This window comes from Atractosteus spatula, chromosome 3, assembly GCF_055471065.1.
Source record: "Atractosteus spatula isolate fAtrSpa1 chromosome 3, fAtrSpa1.hap1, whole genome shotgun sequence".
Lineage (NCBI taxonomy): Eukaryota > Metazoa > Chordata > Actinopteri > Semionotiformes > Lepisosteidae > Atractosteus > Atractosteus spatula.
Genome location: NC_142708.1, coordinates 42,236,524 through 42,254,126, shown reverse-complemented (window position 1 = coordinate 42,254,126; position 17,603 = coordinate 42,236,524). Strand labels below are relative to the sequence as shown.

Below are 17,603 nucleotides of genomic sequence, written 5' to 3'. Positions count from 1 at the left end.
GACATACAGAAGACATGAGGGATGGATGGATTAATACCCTCATTCATTTATTTCCTTTTTTTAATTATATAATATTAGCATGCCCAAAGGGGTTGGCCAGCCAGTTGACCTTGGACTCCTAGAGGTTTTTTTTCTCCATACTAAGGAGTTTTTGGTTCCTCTCCTCCGTTGTCTTCTGGTCTTCTGTTCTGTATTCACAAAATGTATGGTTACTTGCATTGTTAAGCGCCCTGGGGCAACCTTGTTGTGAAAGGCGCTATATAAAAATAAATTGAATTGAATATTAATAAGACTATTGGGAATATGCTTACATTGGCAATGACTGGACACTGTATACCTGCCTTTAACTGTGCTCCATGTCCTTCCACATGTAAAAGCCATCATTGACATGATGATCATAATGAACAAATGTACTTCTGATGTGTATTGTCACCTACCTATTTTATAGTATGTGTATTTATTACATTGCTTCCTAGAGAATTATTTTTTTGTTATAGTTATTTGAGCAGGCCAGCTAACTTTATTAAGATTGTGTACAGACATACAGAAGTAACAAAAAGTGTATTCTAATTGTAGCACTATATTTCTAAACGGGGCAACGGGGAGTATACATTCTCATGTCTTATGTGCAACTTGTGATTACTTGAATAAAACTGATATTGTAACATATCAATTCTGCAAGTAATGTTTTATTAATAATACGCTAATTATTAATCAATTCCTTTTGGTGGTATTTCAGGTTATCCCTTCAAGTAGACAGGTATGTTACTAAAATGCCCTTTCTCCCACTCTGTGTTTCATGCATTTACTACCAAGTTCTTATTTATAACCTTGCTAAACATCGCTTTTGCTTGAAACTGGTGCATGTGAATTTGTGACTGTACTTTGTGTTTCTGTGGTGTTACAGTATATCATGAAGTTTCAGCAAAATTATAAACTTCATTAATCATCACAGAATTCTATTTTACTGGCCATTGCTAATGGTAAAGGCATTGTGTATTATTATTTTTCTTTGGGATTAATCGCCTTTTATAAATAACCCACATTTTCAACTGATGGTATTGCATGTGTTTGTAAAATGATTGTTAAAAATTAAGCACATGGTTGTAAAAATATTTCAGATGGGTACTGATGCATCCAGCATCATCGTCCACTGTTCTGCATACAGTGCCTTGCAAAAGTCTTCACTCACTTCCAATGATGTTCCATTACAAATGATGTATATGCAATGCTGTATATTTAACAAAAACCTGAATGCTCCAGGTTTTTCAAGGGTGAAAGAAGTTAAATGTCAGCAAAACCTACTGCCAAAAAAAATAACAAAATACGATGATTGCATAAATATTCACCTCACTTTGCCAAACCTAATTTAGGTAAGGTGCATGGGGTCAACAACAATAGCCAGCAGCCATATCACTCTCCAACTCACAACTGGCATTCCACTAAAGCTAAGCAGGTGTGAGCCTGGTCAGTACCTGGATGGGACACCTCCTGGGATAAAAAACTAAGGTTGCTCCTGGGAGAGGTGTTAGTGGGGCCATCAGGGGACGTTCAGAGGGCTGAATACTTGTGCAATATGAAAATTTTACTTTTTAATTTTTACCTTCTTTCACCCGTGATAATTTGTTTGATTAAAAACATTCACTTTAAAAATGTGTGTACTTAATTTATAACTCAACAAAATGGGATGTCATTGGAAAGTGGTGAATACGTTTGCACAAAACTGTAAGTGAATGAAAGATCTCCAAGTTTTTACCAATAACAAGGAGTGTTTCTTCCTGTCTCCATTAATGTAGTTTCACCTGAAATAAATATGAAAATTAAATAAAAGAGGCCATTTGGCCATTAAGCTAGTTTTTAGGTGCTAATTGTTTTGAGGATCTCATTCAGTCATTTCTTTAAATAGAAAGTAGAATTGTGCTTCAACAGCTTAGTGTATTTCAGACTTTGGCAAAAAAAGTGTCTCCTGTTCATGGGTTTAAATGTCACTTTGTTTTGACTTGTGTCCATTGGTTTGTGTATCATTGTTGGTTCTGAAGATATCAACTGGTTTGAATTTGTCCTCTAATACTTTTTTTGTTGTTGTTAGTTCTCATTTTATTTTGTATTTCATCATTGATACTGTACACTGTAGAAAACATTTTTTATTTTCCCCTCATTGCAGTCCTTTTATTGCCATACAGTACCTATCATTCTCACTTCGTTGGTTTTCCTTACTTAAATACACCTTTTATTTTTATCTACATTTTCATTTATGACACAGTGAAATATATACAGTATATACTTTTAAGTTAATAAATTCCTATTGAATATTTAAAAACATTTTGGTCTAACTTTAGAGTTGGAGTGACTTGTAGAGCATTTGATAGGTATGTATGCATGATATATTAAAACTTAATGGACAGTGAACATACCCCCATTTAGTGGCTATCTACAGTAGGTATTTATTGATAAGGTTATTGTAAAATAAATAAAATAAAATAAATAAAATAATATTGTAAAAGACCTTTTTATTTCAGAGACCTCTGGAGACAGTTTTGGTACCAGCATGTGGGACAGTACCATCACCTCTGAGCAGACAAAGAAACACTATCGAAATTGTTTGTGGCTTATCTAGTCTGTAGCTTGGCCAATAACTGGCTGCTCCATGCAAGTAATTACACAACCCAACTATCAATAGAGTTAAATATCAATTCTGAAGGCAGTTGCCAGGTAGATTGCATTGTCTCAAGGGTAGTTTAAAAGTTCGGGTTCTGGTGAAAATATGAAATGATTGTGTCATTTTGAAACCTTACCAGAATAAGTAATGAGCACCCGGCTTTAAAAGCGTAGTGCCTCACACAGAAAAGTGATTGTTCCTCCAAGGCCATAGAATTAGCAAAATATTATGATTAGGATTAAATACTTTGAAAGCTATATGCAATTCATTTAAGCTTTTTCAGATATACAATCTTTGCATTTATTTCTGTTCCTTTGATTGCTGATTTTAAGTCAATGGAAGTAAGTATGTTTTTGTGTATTATACTACTTGATCTCACAGTAAGAAAAAGTAAATACTTTTCTTTCTGTGTGGATTTTGCTGCTGTTTATAAAATATCTCTTCTTACAAAATATCCAAAATGTGGAATTTAAAAAGTTTTATCAACAAAACATGTGATCATTTCTTTTTTTTCAATGGAACTTGTGAAATTTAGTGTAATTAATTCAATTTTGTTGATTTTATTTTTAAAATGTGGTTTAGTCATCGTTTATTTCAAATAAAACCCCATTCCTGAAATGTAATATATTACATTTAAATTAAATTAAACATTTTCTATCTCACTGAACATCTTTTCTGACTATTTAACTTTATTTCCTTAGTATTAGAGTCACATTCACCTTCACAAAGCAAAAAGTAATACACTGTATTCTTAGTCTTGTAGCAGCCTTTTCAATCTAGTTTCCCAAACATTTTGAATGCTGCCAGTGTCACAAACCAGTCTTTTTCATGTGTTTTCACAAAAAGCTTAATTCAGAATAAAACCTTCACTTCTAAATACCCTTAACATTATTTGCTACATACTGTATAAGCAGCATAAATGTGATTCATTGTTGTACTTTAAGATACCAATAGGTAAACAGCTTTTGGAGCATTATTGTCTTTATATGATTGTCTGTGATACATTATAAAAGACAAAGTTTTTTCCTGTGGCTTCATGTGATCAAGTCTGTGGTTATTCTTTAATAACAGGAGTTAATGTTTAAACCCTGCCATGTATTACTTGCAGCCATGACTCCAAACTCCAGTGTACAGAATTTTATGTCAACACTGTCTGAGCTTGCCTTTTTTAAAGCTTCTTGCCTGAGTCCTATACACCTGTAAATATGGCAAAAAAGCATTATATATTGTCCCGAGGGAACTATATAAAGTTGGGGTTATTTACATGAGAATGCTGAAAGATTAGATAGTCATCGTTTATTTCAAATATTACTTATATATTATATAAATATAATATATAAGTAGAATATACTTATACAATATATTCGTATAGGGTTTTACTCATATGGCTCCTGTCTCAGGAAGTGACAAAATAAATATAATTCCTAGATGAAACGCATAACTTCTTCACACATTTAGCTATGCAAATTGATACCCATGTCTGTTTTCCTATGAGATACTCCAGGCTGGCATGATAAATGGCTTCAAAAGCTGACTGCGAGTGTTAGAAAATATTATTGGCTTTGTTATTCTGAAATTGAACAATAACAGACTGATTTTATTGTGACATCGGCCTTGACATACAGTATAAGCCTTTACCATACACATCTAAAATGTAAATGGTGTTATAAATCTAGAGAAAATCTAGAGATTACCACAGTAGCCTTTGTAGGATTTGTTGTGCTATTTGCCGACTTTTTGCAGAAACACACGAGCTATTTATGTGTAAATACAGCAGTTGGCTTACACAACACAGCAGCTTATGGCTTCCTTAAACTGACATGTGCTAAGTGTGAATGCTGAACAATCAATGCCCAGAGTCTGGCATTAAGAAGGTTGTTATTACCCAGATCTCTATTTAGAATACAAAATCCCTATGCATAAATTTCATGCCAACAATCTTGAAACATCTAGTATCGAGATTAAGTATCTGGCCTGAGAGCTCAAGAGAGCAATACTCAGCATAATTTCAATTTCATTTTAGCCATGTGAAACAATATTTCTTTGGCAGTTTTCTGTCTCATTGAACATCCTTTCTGACTATTTAACTTTATTTCCTTAGTAATAGATTCACATTCACCTTCACCAAGCAAAAAGTAATATATTCTTAGTCTTGTAGCAGCCTTTTCAATCTAGTCTCCCAAACATTTTGAATGCTGCCAGTGTCACACACCAGTCTTTTTCATGTGTTTCCACAAAAAGCTTTATTCAGAATAAAACCTTCAACTCTAAATACCCTTAACATTATTTGCTACATACTGTATAAGCAGCATAAATGTGATTTATTGTTGTATTTTAAAATACCAATAGCTAAACAGATTTTGGAGCATTTTTGCCTTTATTTGATTCTCTATGATACATTATAAAAGTTTTTTCCTGTAGCTTCAAGTCTGTGGTTATTCTTTAGTGAGTGGATGTTAACAGGAGTTAAAGTTTAAACCCTGCCATGTATTACTTGCAGCCATGACTCCAAACTCCTATATAAATATGGAAAACAAAGCATTTTATATTGTCCCAAGGGAACTATATAAAGTTGGGGTAATTTACATGAGAATGCTGAAAGTTTTTGCTTCAGAGATTCTAAAAGAGGGCAGCATGGTGACATAGTACTAGTTAGCCTCACAATGCTAGGCCCCTGGGTTCAATTCTTCACCTGGGATGCTATTAGCATGGAGTTTGTATGTGTGGGTTTCCTCCGGGTCCCACATACTGGTGGGTTAATTTGCTACAGGTGTGAGTTTGTGTTTATGTCTGTATGTGGCCTGCGATGGACCTGGGAGACAATTTTGTTTCAGTGAAAAATTATATTCTTGGATATCTTGGGTAATCTGGGATTTAATTCATTTAAAGAAATGTAAAAACCTGCCATTAAATTATTAATGCCATTAACATTAAATAGGGTTTGAAAACACACTTTAAAACATGATTTCAAAGAAGCCTGCCATTGAATTAGTGTGCCTGAATAATTAGAAAACCATTTGTTTCATGTCCAGCCATTCAGCCTAATTATTAGCCTCTTGGTTAATAATGTATTTGGCTGATGATATCCAGAGCTGCTAAAGTTTGCATCTATTTTATACAGCTTGGCGTTTTACAGAGTGAAATGTATTGCTTAAGAGTTCATTTTATTAAGGGTAATACCTTCTTAAGTGTACAACAGCAATGGCTCCTCTCTGGTGTGAATATTTTTAATAATAGCATCTTAATTTTGGGAATAACTATAAAGCATACTGTTCTCATATGGTGATGTATACAGTATGTTGTATAAAAACATAAACCATAAAATAGTTTTATTTTTTCAAATGTTACTTCTTGTGTATTTCATCCATCTTCTTTAACTTCTCTTGAGGTTATATTGTCTAAGGGATGAAATCTTTCTAATCTGTTTCATTATATTATCTCGTATTCTCTCGCACCCACTGTTGTGTCAGGAAATTGTGAAAATGTTACAGCCTGTACACACTGTGGCTCGACGTTTTCGCTGTATTTGATAACTACAGAGGAGGATTGTGTTTGAAAATAAAAAGCTTCTTAATATGTTTGAAAATATTACTCATGTAAATTGGGAGATGCATTCTTCTTTATCTGGTTTTATTGTTCTTTGTTTGCAGGAGCTGTAGATGTGGCCTTTCGCAGTCCCTTTGCATGCTGGTTTAGCTCTATGCTGTACTGTTTTGGTGGAGCAATACTTTCAGGCGTGCTTCTCGCAGAGCCTACCTTAGCACCCTTCTCAAACACCAGTAATGTTGTACTGGCTACAGTTATATGGTAAGTTTTGAGTTTTGTGTTTCTTTTTACAGGGCATTTTAATGGTTCATTCTCTTGTACATATGATTTGTTTACCTGCTTTTGAAGAGAATGTTCAGTTATACTTGTTGCCTTTTTTTTTTTAAACAGACATACTTTTTACATATAATTTCATCATGTCTTTACAAAAGTGAGTGATCAATTATTGAAGGTTTGTCGCTAGTTTAATATTTATGCTTACCTTTTACTTATATAAATTTAAGATGGAAATAATATTACATAAAACCTTTAATAAATCCTAGAATTAGGTTTTGGGTGCTTTGGGTCATTATATTTTCCACTAAAAGTACTAGGTTCTCTAATGAGGGAGTCAAATTCAGTACTACTCTTGGGGGAGACTATGTACTGTATAACAGGGGAAAAACATTGACATTGAAGTTGTGTGCATTGTGGGCCCACCTGTATTACACCCTGCCCCATGTAGTGTTGAACTTGTTAATGTAGAAATGTACAAAGTGGTGGAATATTTATTGTTATTTCTCGTCAGGACTTGGTGCACAAAACTGTAGTGTTTTAATTAAACACAGTGAGTTTTACACAAATTCATCATGTGGTGTCTAGCTTGAGACAATTTCCATTTTTTTACCGCATGTTTTTATATTTTATTGTATGTTTGTAAAAATTAAACCTTTCCCTTTTCAACTTTAGAAATTTTCTATGTAACTGCTTTAATATAAGTACTTTCATGCAGTGATGGGGTGATTTTGAGAACTTTACTCCATAGGAAAAAATAGCTCAAATAAGTGGCTTCACGTTAGTGGGTGTTTGCCAGTTTCGCATGGCGCTCACCTTATCTTTTTTAGTGGCCACACCAGCTCCACTCACACAGTGACCCAGGAAAGAGGTCTTGCAGAGGAGCAGGTGAGCATGGCATGCGCTGTGGCTGTTAGGTTCATTGGGGAGCTTCCCAGGATGCAACTTGAGCCTGGAAGCTTCTATCATCTTCAGGACCAGGTGGAGGGTGCAGAGAGCATCATCAAACAAGCACTAAGATCAGTAGATCATCAAGGTAGACTAAACACTAGGTGAAGCCGTGTCAGTGCCAGGACCCCCTCCATCAGGCATTCGAAGGTGGTTGGTGCTTTGCAAAGGCCGAACGGCATGACGTTGAATTGCTACAGTCCCCTGACAGTGGAGAAAGCTGTTTTGGCATCAGCTCCACCTGCCAGTAGCCACTTTTCAGATCCAAGGAGGAGAACCAAGATGACCCAGACAACAGATCCAAGGAATCATCAATCCAAGGCTTGATCACAGTGTTCAGCTTTCGATAGTCCATACAGAACATCCAACTGCCATCTTTCTTAGGAGCCAGCACTACTGGCAACTTCTATGGACTGTCAGACAGTTCTATGATCACAGCCTCTCGCATCTCATCCATGGCACCCTCTGCAGTTGCTCGCTTTGCTGGCATCAGGTAGCGAGATCTCAGTCAGATAAGCTCCCACACCTGCTTACTTTGCTCCGGAATCAAACCCTCAGTGTTCTTCTCTTCTCCCAGTGATGGCTTTCTTTGTTGAACTGGATTCGGTCAGCTACCTGGGGGGCCTTACCCAACTGGTCACCGGGGTTCCGGGTCTTCTTCACTGCCTGTGCTCAAGGCTGGCAGCTCCATCTCTTGCAGCCTGGGGTGCAGGGAGAGGATGGTCTGTGGTGCCCAGCTTGGGTGAAGCTGGCACAGGTATAAGGTCTTGGACAGTCCAATCGATGTGAAGGGTGATGAGAGATCCTCCTTGAAATTTGGTTGGCAGCAGACGGTACTGAGTGGAACACCACATCCAGTCCCGGGTCCTTGGGACGGTTTGGATTGGTGAGTGCATGGGTGTCTGTACCGACTGCATTCCAGCAATAGTGCAGTGCGTTCACTAAATACCTCCTCCTCTTCACCTGCCTTCTGGAGTGCTGCTGCCAGACCCACTGGGGTGTTCAAACACACTTGATGTCTCAAATGATCAGGAGTCAGGTTGTATATAAACGGGTGGTTCACTTCCTGCGCTTCTTTAGGGAAACGAGGATAACCTCTTAGGATGAGGTAATGGAGGTCAGCTGCAAAAACACCTAGTATCTTTCCTGGTTGATAAACACGGCTTTCTAGCTGCTCCTGGATCACCAACACAGGAGATGTGCCTTCAAACCACTGGTCAATGCTGCCCGATAATCTGTGATCTCTTTGGGTGACAAATCTAGGAGCCCCTGGGTCTCCCTTTCTATGCCTTTCTATGTTTGTCTTAGTAATGACCCTCAGCTATACTGCGGTTTCAACCATCACTCGAGAGCCCTGGGGTCACGGTTTGCTCCCCTGCCCCTACATTAAAGACTGGTGCTTCATTTTTGCTGTGGCCCTCGCTGCCATGCTCATGTTGGAGTGGTACCAGATCAACCTCTTTCCCTGCTTCAGTTACTCTCGCATGTTCAGTCAAGCCCTCAGTTGTCAACAATCTGAACACCTCCCTTACTTCTATTTTATTGCTTTTTTTCTTCCCTTTCGCTTTTGCATCGAGTACCTTTGTTGACTTGGCGATTGCAATCCTACCTTGCACTCCTTGCTGCTTGAAGGCTGCTTTCCGTTTATTTTCTCTGCTGTACGCAGCCATGTCTCAACTTGCATTTATCTGACACCAATGCAGTGGTCCTCCCTCAGTTCCTTCTGCTCACGGGTGGTGGCGTAAGAAGAGAGTCAGGAGACTGAAACTGCAGCTCACTAGTTTATGGCTCTTTTAGAATACAGGGGTATAGTTGTTAGTCAGAGAAGGAGAGGAAAGTAGCAAAGTGGCAAAGGGGTACAGAGAACTGCTCCGCTAGGGCCCTGGTGCAAGAATATGGGTTAGAGGGAAAGGGGTCCCTTATTCATAGAGGAAGGGGAAAAGGGGAAGTGGGTCTGTGAAACTGGCAGGCTAGGGGGCAGGTACTCAGGCTTCTGGTACTCAGGCCTTTCAAAATTGACGCATGCTCCTTCTTATTGTTTTGTGTTATTATTTTAAATAACCAAGCATAATAGATGGCTCTACTTTTTAAAATCAGCTACAGGTTGTCTTAAAATAAGTCTTATTAATGTTCTGTAAATTGTCACAAATCTGGATTTTATTAAACACTTAAGTGGAATAAGTCATTTATTCAACACTTAATTAATTCAAAATTTTAGTGGTGGTTGTTTTAAGGAAAGATATTCATTTAATACATTTTTCAATTTAAAAAGGAACATATACTGCACAGAGGAACTTGTATTATCTTTAATTAGCAAACTGTGTGATTACTTATGTGAAGGAGATCATAATATATTGTGCATTTAGCAGAAAGCCTGTACATATAATTAAACTGGTGCCCAGTACGCACATAAATCCAATTTAAAATTATGTAAAGGCTGAGATCAATAGTTTGACAATCCTTGATCATAGAACACAATTTAAATTCAGTTACCATCAACTGGATTTTTACGATGTGCTTTTTACCATTCCATATTAAATTCTACATTCCGTATTCCATTTTTGGATCTCTTGCAGGATTTTATTATTTATAAGACTAATGAATCTTCATATCAAGATTTATATGTTTCTCTTCTGTATATCAAAACAGCTAATAAAAGACAACTGGGAAACAGTTGTGTATTGAAAGAGCAGTTTGAGCCTTCGGGGGTTGGGTGACCTTCAGTTGTCAAGGGTTAGACCATAAAAACATAAGATAGCAGCAAATGAGACCTATCTTGCTTATTCGATATTTTAGTATTCTAGCGAATCTAAAATGTTGTCCAGTCTTTTCTTGAGCCCAGAGTTTGGTATACATCTGCCTGACTTGGAATCCGGATCCAGATACTCACAATTTGTTGTGTAAAGAACTCAGTTAATTGTGTGGCTATCTAAATAATGTCATTGTCCAATCTCTGTTATCAACTGTCCGTGTTAAGTGTGCAAAGAATTCTAGTAAGTTAGACCCCTTTCACATCCCTAAACAAGAATACAAAGCCTGCAACAAAGTATTCTAGGATAATTTCCACTCTGTGTTCCACTAACTCCCTCCACATTGGGGAACCCCAAGTTATCTTCTCTTGTCTTTTGATCAGGTCACAAAGAAAGTAACATTTGTTTTATTTTATGTGTATGGCAGTTAGCTTTGACAATTTATATTTATCTTGATCAGTTATCACTTATGTTTTTAAAATTTGAAAATATCTTTGTAACTTTATGAAATACATATTGTTTCTTTCTAAACCAGTCCACAATAATGATTAAAAAATCCTTAAACATTTGTTTATATTGTTAGACAGAAGACCTATGTAATAATGCAAGATAAAACTAGTAAAACATACTTAGTCTATTATGTAATGTATTCAGTGTTGCTCACAGAAAATATGTACAGGCTTCAAATATCATTCAAATCATGAAGGTGTTGTTTGTTGTTGTAATGGTTCTGATTCCCAAAGTGAAAAGAATGCCTTATCATAAAAGTTTTTGATCTCATCAAATATATATTTTTTTATATCCATTTCAAGTCTTCATCAATTATTCAGCATCAGTCATTAGTTAGGATAAATTAAAAGGAATCAAAGGAATGTCATAAATAACCCACAATTACTATAGAACTCTGGAAAAGCATGTAAATAAAAGACACGGAATAAGTAGTAGTACCATCTTATAGTACAAACAATGTGGCAAGAAATTAAATATTCATCTAGTTAACTTTCCTGTGAAGTTATTTTAATATTCAGTATTTTCACGTTATGGTTTAAGTGTTATGTTTTCATGTGATAAGAATTTTGTGTTTTTCAGTTGCAAGTACAGTATGAATGCATTAGACAGCCTTACATACTGTATCAAGTGTGAATAGGGGACTGAAAAATGCTGACCTAAGTTTAAGGTGGTCAAGCACTGGCCCATGGCTAACCTAATATGTGTTAAACGGGTCATAGTGAAAGACTTTACCTTCCTAAATCCATATCTCTTAAAGTCCCTTTGCTTTGTCATTATTCTTCTATATCATCTCTATCTTTTCCATAACATAAGTGACAGCCATAGTAAGACTTATGGGTCTGACGTTTCCTGATTGTTATGAAATGGGGTTACATTTGCAATTATCCAATCAGTGGGTACCAGCCCCATATTAAATAAGAGGTTAAATATACTTTTTAAGGGTCTATACATAGTATCCCTTATTTCTTTTAGGGGGAAAATATAATCAAGCTGAGGTGATTTATTAGTTTTAAGCCCTGTTAGCCACTGTAACTCAATGTCAGTTATATTAAAATTACACAATACTGATGGATATTGTGCTGTAACATCAATGTTTACTGTTGTAAAATCCAGCACAAAATATTAATTTAGCATGTGTAATATTTTTTTTCACCTTCCATCATTAATATCTGTTTAACTCATAAATGACTTACTTCAATTTTTGTAGATTTTCACTGTTGCATTTCTGGAAATAAAATGCAGTATATTTTGTCTTCAGTATTAATTCTGTGTTTTTCAATGACATTTACTATTTATTTGAATATTGTCCCTTTTACAAAAGCTATTAAAATACCTTTTGAGTTTTCTGAATTCCACCATTAAACTATTTAGGAATTATTTTTATATACTTGGACTTTATTGGACTTAATTTTAGGAATATTTTTTGAGCCTTTAATATTCTGAAGTACATTTATCCTTCTATTATTGATTCTGAGTCTTCTTCCAGTTCACAAGCTCTGCTTCATTCCTCCTGTATAATTGACTTTTCTAAAATTAGAAGACTTTGCCTTTAGAGATTTAAAGTATGCATCAAAGGTTCCCATATTATAGTCACAGTTTCCTAGTGGTTCTATCACAACTATTCCCTCAATTCTATCTTGTTTGTTTTAAAAGAAGTGGTAAATTAGAACATTATCCCTAATAGGTACCTTTCCAAATGAGTTAAGAAGCAATCATTAAATATATCAACCATATGAATTTCAGCTTCTGAGATCTCAATTTATTTACGTAAATCTGAAATACAGATACAGCCATTCAAAATGAGTGAGGTATTTCGCGGCATACCCCGGTGGGCGTGTCGCAGTATCACGCAGTATGACGCAGTTAACGTGGTGTCACGTGGTTAACTATCCGGCGTCGCCTTGTAAAACCGCCAGGGGGAGCTTAACCTCTCATGTATAGCATTTGAGCCTTTAATTTTGAACTGTGTATTACAGCATGTTAATCATCAGTCATTAAAATGTTGGTATATTTTATGAAAGCAAGATTGCTCAGTTGGACAAAAGTACACAACCTACCTTTATCAGAAATATTTATGCATCAAAGCCTTTACTGAAGATATTACTAATAGTATTAATAATGGATGACTTTGGACAAGCTGTATACTCAAAGTATAATTTCTTTAGCACATTTGTACAAGCACTTGGAATCTGTCCAAGCCATACTTTGTCAGGCATTTTGTTTTACTTCAACGGGCATAAAAACTTCCTTGCTTTTAACAGGGCGTTTCATAATTTCTAACTACGAAAATGATTTAAAATGCGACACCTATCATTCAACTAGAGCTTAAAATATCACAAGGATCCTCAAGAGCACAGCAAAGAGTGTATTAAAAGACACTTGTATTTATCAACGCTTTCTTTTCCGTATACCAGATTTTATGGAACCACTTCAGAGGAGTGTCAGCCAGTCAGATTACAGGAATCGGCACTTTAAAGGAAAAATACACACCAGTATTCCATTTCTCCCTAACGATTTTAAGCATCGAAGTATTTAACTAGCATGTGAAATAGCGTGTGAAAAAGTGGTAGTTTTAAGCTTTTCTGCTAATATAATATGGAATCGCGTATCTAAAGAATTTAATAACGGTATTCGTGTGCTGCGACAGGGCTGTGTAGGGCTGTTTCGCCTGCCTGTTCATGCGAGCTGTCTTGTAGCCGACTGGTCTAGGTGCGTGACTACCAGCTGGCAGGTTGTGTGTTCAAATCCAGCTGGTGCTAGACTTTTATTTTAACAAACATTTCTTCGAAAAAATAGAATAGCGATATTATGGACAATCAATTGACTTTTATATTTCAAAATATCGCAACATGATCGATATTTGCGATATTTTGAACATATCTTCCCTTCTGACAGCGGTTCCTGCTTCTATTGTGTGTGTGTGTGCAACAGAGTAAATTTTTATAGAGAAATGGAGGCTGGACAGTATGCGTTACAATATAAACATTTATATTGATTTAAATCGTGTTCTGATTTAAATCGCAAACGCGTGTTTAATTATATGTGTTTTTTAATCATAATCAGGCTAATGCAACATAAATTAATACAGTATCTTTGTCTTCTAAGTATCTTAATAAACTTTCAGCATAGCTTTCTACCCGTCAAGATTTATATTTCTTGGGATTTTGGGATCAAATGTGGAAGGATTAGATTATAATCGTTTTTATTTGTCAAATACGTGATTGTATTTCTGAATGTTATGTGACACCTACAGTAGTTCACTGCTTTAAATACATCGAATTAAGAAAGTTATGTGTAGCACTTTAGAACTTTTTTCTGAACCAGGGAAAATCTGATCATGTTTCTCTATAACAATAATAAAAAACTTTATTTTACATATCGCCTTTAAAAGTGGCATCTCAAAGCAATACAGTAGATCGAAAGACAGTTAAAAGGGACCAAATTAAATACCAGACAATCGCAAACGCGTTTTCAATAAAATTATTTTATTCATTCAGCAGTTTGTGAGAGGGACATCCAGCAGGGAGAGACACACACACCGGTTTTCATTGACAAAATTGTTTTTTTTCAATTCCTCTTGTCTAACAGGAATGTTTTGTTTGTGGACAGACTGTTAGACAAGAGGAAAAGACCGCCTCCTCCTACGAAGCATTAATCGCGTATCTAAGGAAAATTGCAGTATACCTTTGTTCATGCACATCATTATACAGTACAGTATCTCAATTTGTATTTCGATAAAAAAAAATTGTTTGCCCAGCCACTACTGTTGTTATTGTTTTTATCCTGTAAAGCGTTTCCTTTTTCTGCGTTTTCCATTTCCTTTTTCTGATCACTCGCTTTCTGGATACACATCTCACCTGTCCTGTTCTTTGTTTTCCTGGTTTGCTGATTATACCTGCTGCGGTCCACTCCTACCCTCACACCTAAAGAATACTATTTTAAATTTCTTGGCGCAGTTCATTAACCCTTGTATGTGCTGTCCGCGCCGAAAATGCAATTAAAAAAAAGTCAAAAAACGCGCTCAAAATACAATTCATAGCTTAATAAGATACACTCCACAGGCAAAATTAAAGACAAAATTAAAGACGATTAAAATCTGTAATCTTTCCACTTGTACTGTGAGTCATCGGACAGTTTCTGCTTTGTGTAAGGATGGTGAGAAAGCTGTGCTCAATGTATTTAAGGGACTTAAAAGTTAAAGGAGATGCTTCATATTGCTTGACTAATTTTAAAAACCAAGTTATAAATGCAGACGCTCCCTCGGTGCCGCGCCGGGTGTAAATATCAAAGTATACATTCCCAACAAGAATTGTACCCATCTGTCATGCAAATAAAACACCTTGAATTGAATTGAATTGAGGGAGAGTGGGGGGTAGTGGGACAGAGATACTGTAGACAGACTCAAGGCAAATAAAATACGTATGGGTACGCAGGCATTCACGACAGCAACATACGAAACGTTTGCACGTACTGTATAGTTAAGTTATTACTTGGTTTTCAAAATGCAACGAAATACAATATTGTTGTTGCTGCTGTTCTGGTTGTTTTTATCCCGTAAAGCGTTTTGAGAAGCCACCTTTAAAGGCGATATATACTGTAAAACCGCTGATTCTTATGGAATGTGTTCCGCAGGAGATTCAAATTTTTATTTATTTATTTTTTAATCGCGTATCTTAGGAAATCTCAGTATAACTTTGTTCATGAACAGTGGCATGTTACATTATCATTCGTTTTTTAACAAGGCTCGCCAGCTAATGTGAATCGAAACCTGTCTTGCTAGCTTTTAAAGTCGTGCATGTGTAAACTGTACTAGAGGGCATGCAAGTTACTCTGCCCCTTTCAGCTGCAGGGAGTCCCTCTGCTGCAACACACAGCAGACAGAACGGGAGACTATTGCCTTTCATATCTGACACCAGTGAAGTAAAAGGGGTGTCTAAAGGGGTGATTTCAGACCACATTTTAGTTACTTTATTTTGTTTACTTTTAACATTTCTGTAATTTACAGTAGATGTCACAATAGAAGCCCGAAGCCTATTATACTCAGTCTAGCCTTGGATCCTCTGAGTCCCATGACTCAGTCTTGTCTGCTTTCCTAGAATAAAACCAGTTAAGTCTTGTGTACTATGCAATTTATATTTTCCGATTCCATGCATTCCCTTAATGTTTAGAGTTTACTATATTCTCCAGACTCAAACACATAAGTACTAATAGCTCTGTCCCTTTAGGAGACTCTTTGCAGTACTGTGTCCCACTACCCCCATGAATTCTTTAGGTTGGGTCTAATATTTTCCAGTAATATACAGAATGGGATACAAAATGCTGTCAGGCAGGTAACAGAAAAGAGAAAAATATAAATATTTCCATTTTACAGACGTTCACACATTTATAACATTTTGGCTCAATAAAAAGCTAACCCAATAATTAAATGTGATAAAGTATAGTTTGGATGTTTATACATTCATGTTAATCGTATTCTTGATTTATTTCATGTTTCATTTGCTAACTTAGAGCATATTGTGCAATTAAGAATAAAATAGCTGCATGACAAGTGACTTCCTTCTCTCAGTGGAAATTAAAAGGTAGCCTGATAAATTATAATAAGACAGTAAGAAAGGTTCCAATCAGGAGGAGACAATTCTTTCCATTTTTTTGTTTGATTGCTGGTAGCAAACTGATCTGAGGATCTACTCCAGCTCTTTCTCTTTTTATCATACAGTAAATCTTATTTTCTTGCTTTCTGAAACACGATATAACAAAAAATAACCTCACAAACTCAAAGAAAAAATCTTTGCTCCCCCCCCTTCCCTTGGCAGTACTTCCTCCCATGCTTTTAACTAAGGGCATCTAAAATACTGTCAAACAGCTACAATGGTATCTCTGTACAAGGCTTTGACTGTGTCAATCACAGCACCTACCATTCCCTTACCAGCAACAACATGGATTCTAACACTCAGACATTAAAAAAAGTCAGGCCAAGAGAGAAAATACCGAGCTTTACAACATGCGGTACCAGTAACATTTTACCCACAGTAGACTCACCAACCAGATGTGTTTCAGTTTCTGTGATAAGCCTAGATTAATCATATCCTCTCCTCTAGTAGGAGCACCAAGTGTAAACATGTAACGCCCCTATTAAAAATAATGGCAAAACAGAAGTTCACTCTTTCTAGAACATACCTTCCTATGGACACTCCTAAAATGTATAAAATAGTGTCCACAGCATCTCATAATAGAGGCAAATGGAGAACTTCAAACTCATTTCATACAATGCCATCCATGAGGGGTTAAATACACCCTGAGAGAAATTAATTTCTGGATAATTCAACGGCTGTGATTTCTGGAATATGTATTATCCCAAATATTTTCAAAAGAAATTGAATCATTTCAATGAATCTGTGCCATTCAAGTACCTGCTCCAGACAGTAACCACTGCTAAGGGTTTATATGAAGCTTGCATTAAAAGACTTTAAAAAAATGTCATGTTCCCATAAAAAAGTCATGCCTTGGAGTATAGACCCCCAAAGGAATGCCATAGACTCAAACTGCAAAATAAACACATACAGAAAGAAAGTATTTGTATTGTGATTGCAAATCCTGGTATGAGTGATTGGTATGACTTTCCTCATTACAAATCTCTTATTAGAATTTAAATTTCTCTGTAACTCCAGGTCAGAACAGAGAAAATGTAACTGCCTTAAGGAGTTTACGATTATGAAAAATAGAAGGATAAGCATGATACGTATGTCTTCTGTCATTTTCTAAGTCATGTTACTGAGCACCAAATCTTATTGAGAATATGAATCCATTTAAGGTTTATACCATTAAAGTAAAGGTTTATTCCATGCTGAAAATGTTTGTACCAGACTTTTTTGAGCCCTGTTTAATTGTGTCTGAAGTCTGATGTTGTAAATTTTATT

At 36.0% G+C, this 17,603-nt stretch overlaps 1 protein-coding gene across 2 annotated transcripts in view; it reads left to right on the top strand.

The window, feature by feature from the left end:
• tmem38b (transmembrane protein 38B) overlaps positions 1-17,603 on the top strand; it is a 67,902-nt gene that overhangs the window by 7,381 nt on the left and 42,918 nt on the right. For both annotated transcript variants that reach the window (XM_088911957.1, XM_088911956.1), the window contains exon 2: positions 6,310-6,466. In XM_088911957.1, coding sequence (XP_088768083.1) covers positions 6,310-6,466 — 157 coding nt within the window. The remainder of the gene's footprint in view (positions 1-6,309; positions 6,467-17,603) is intronic.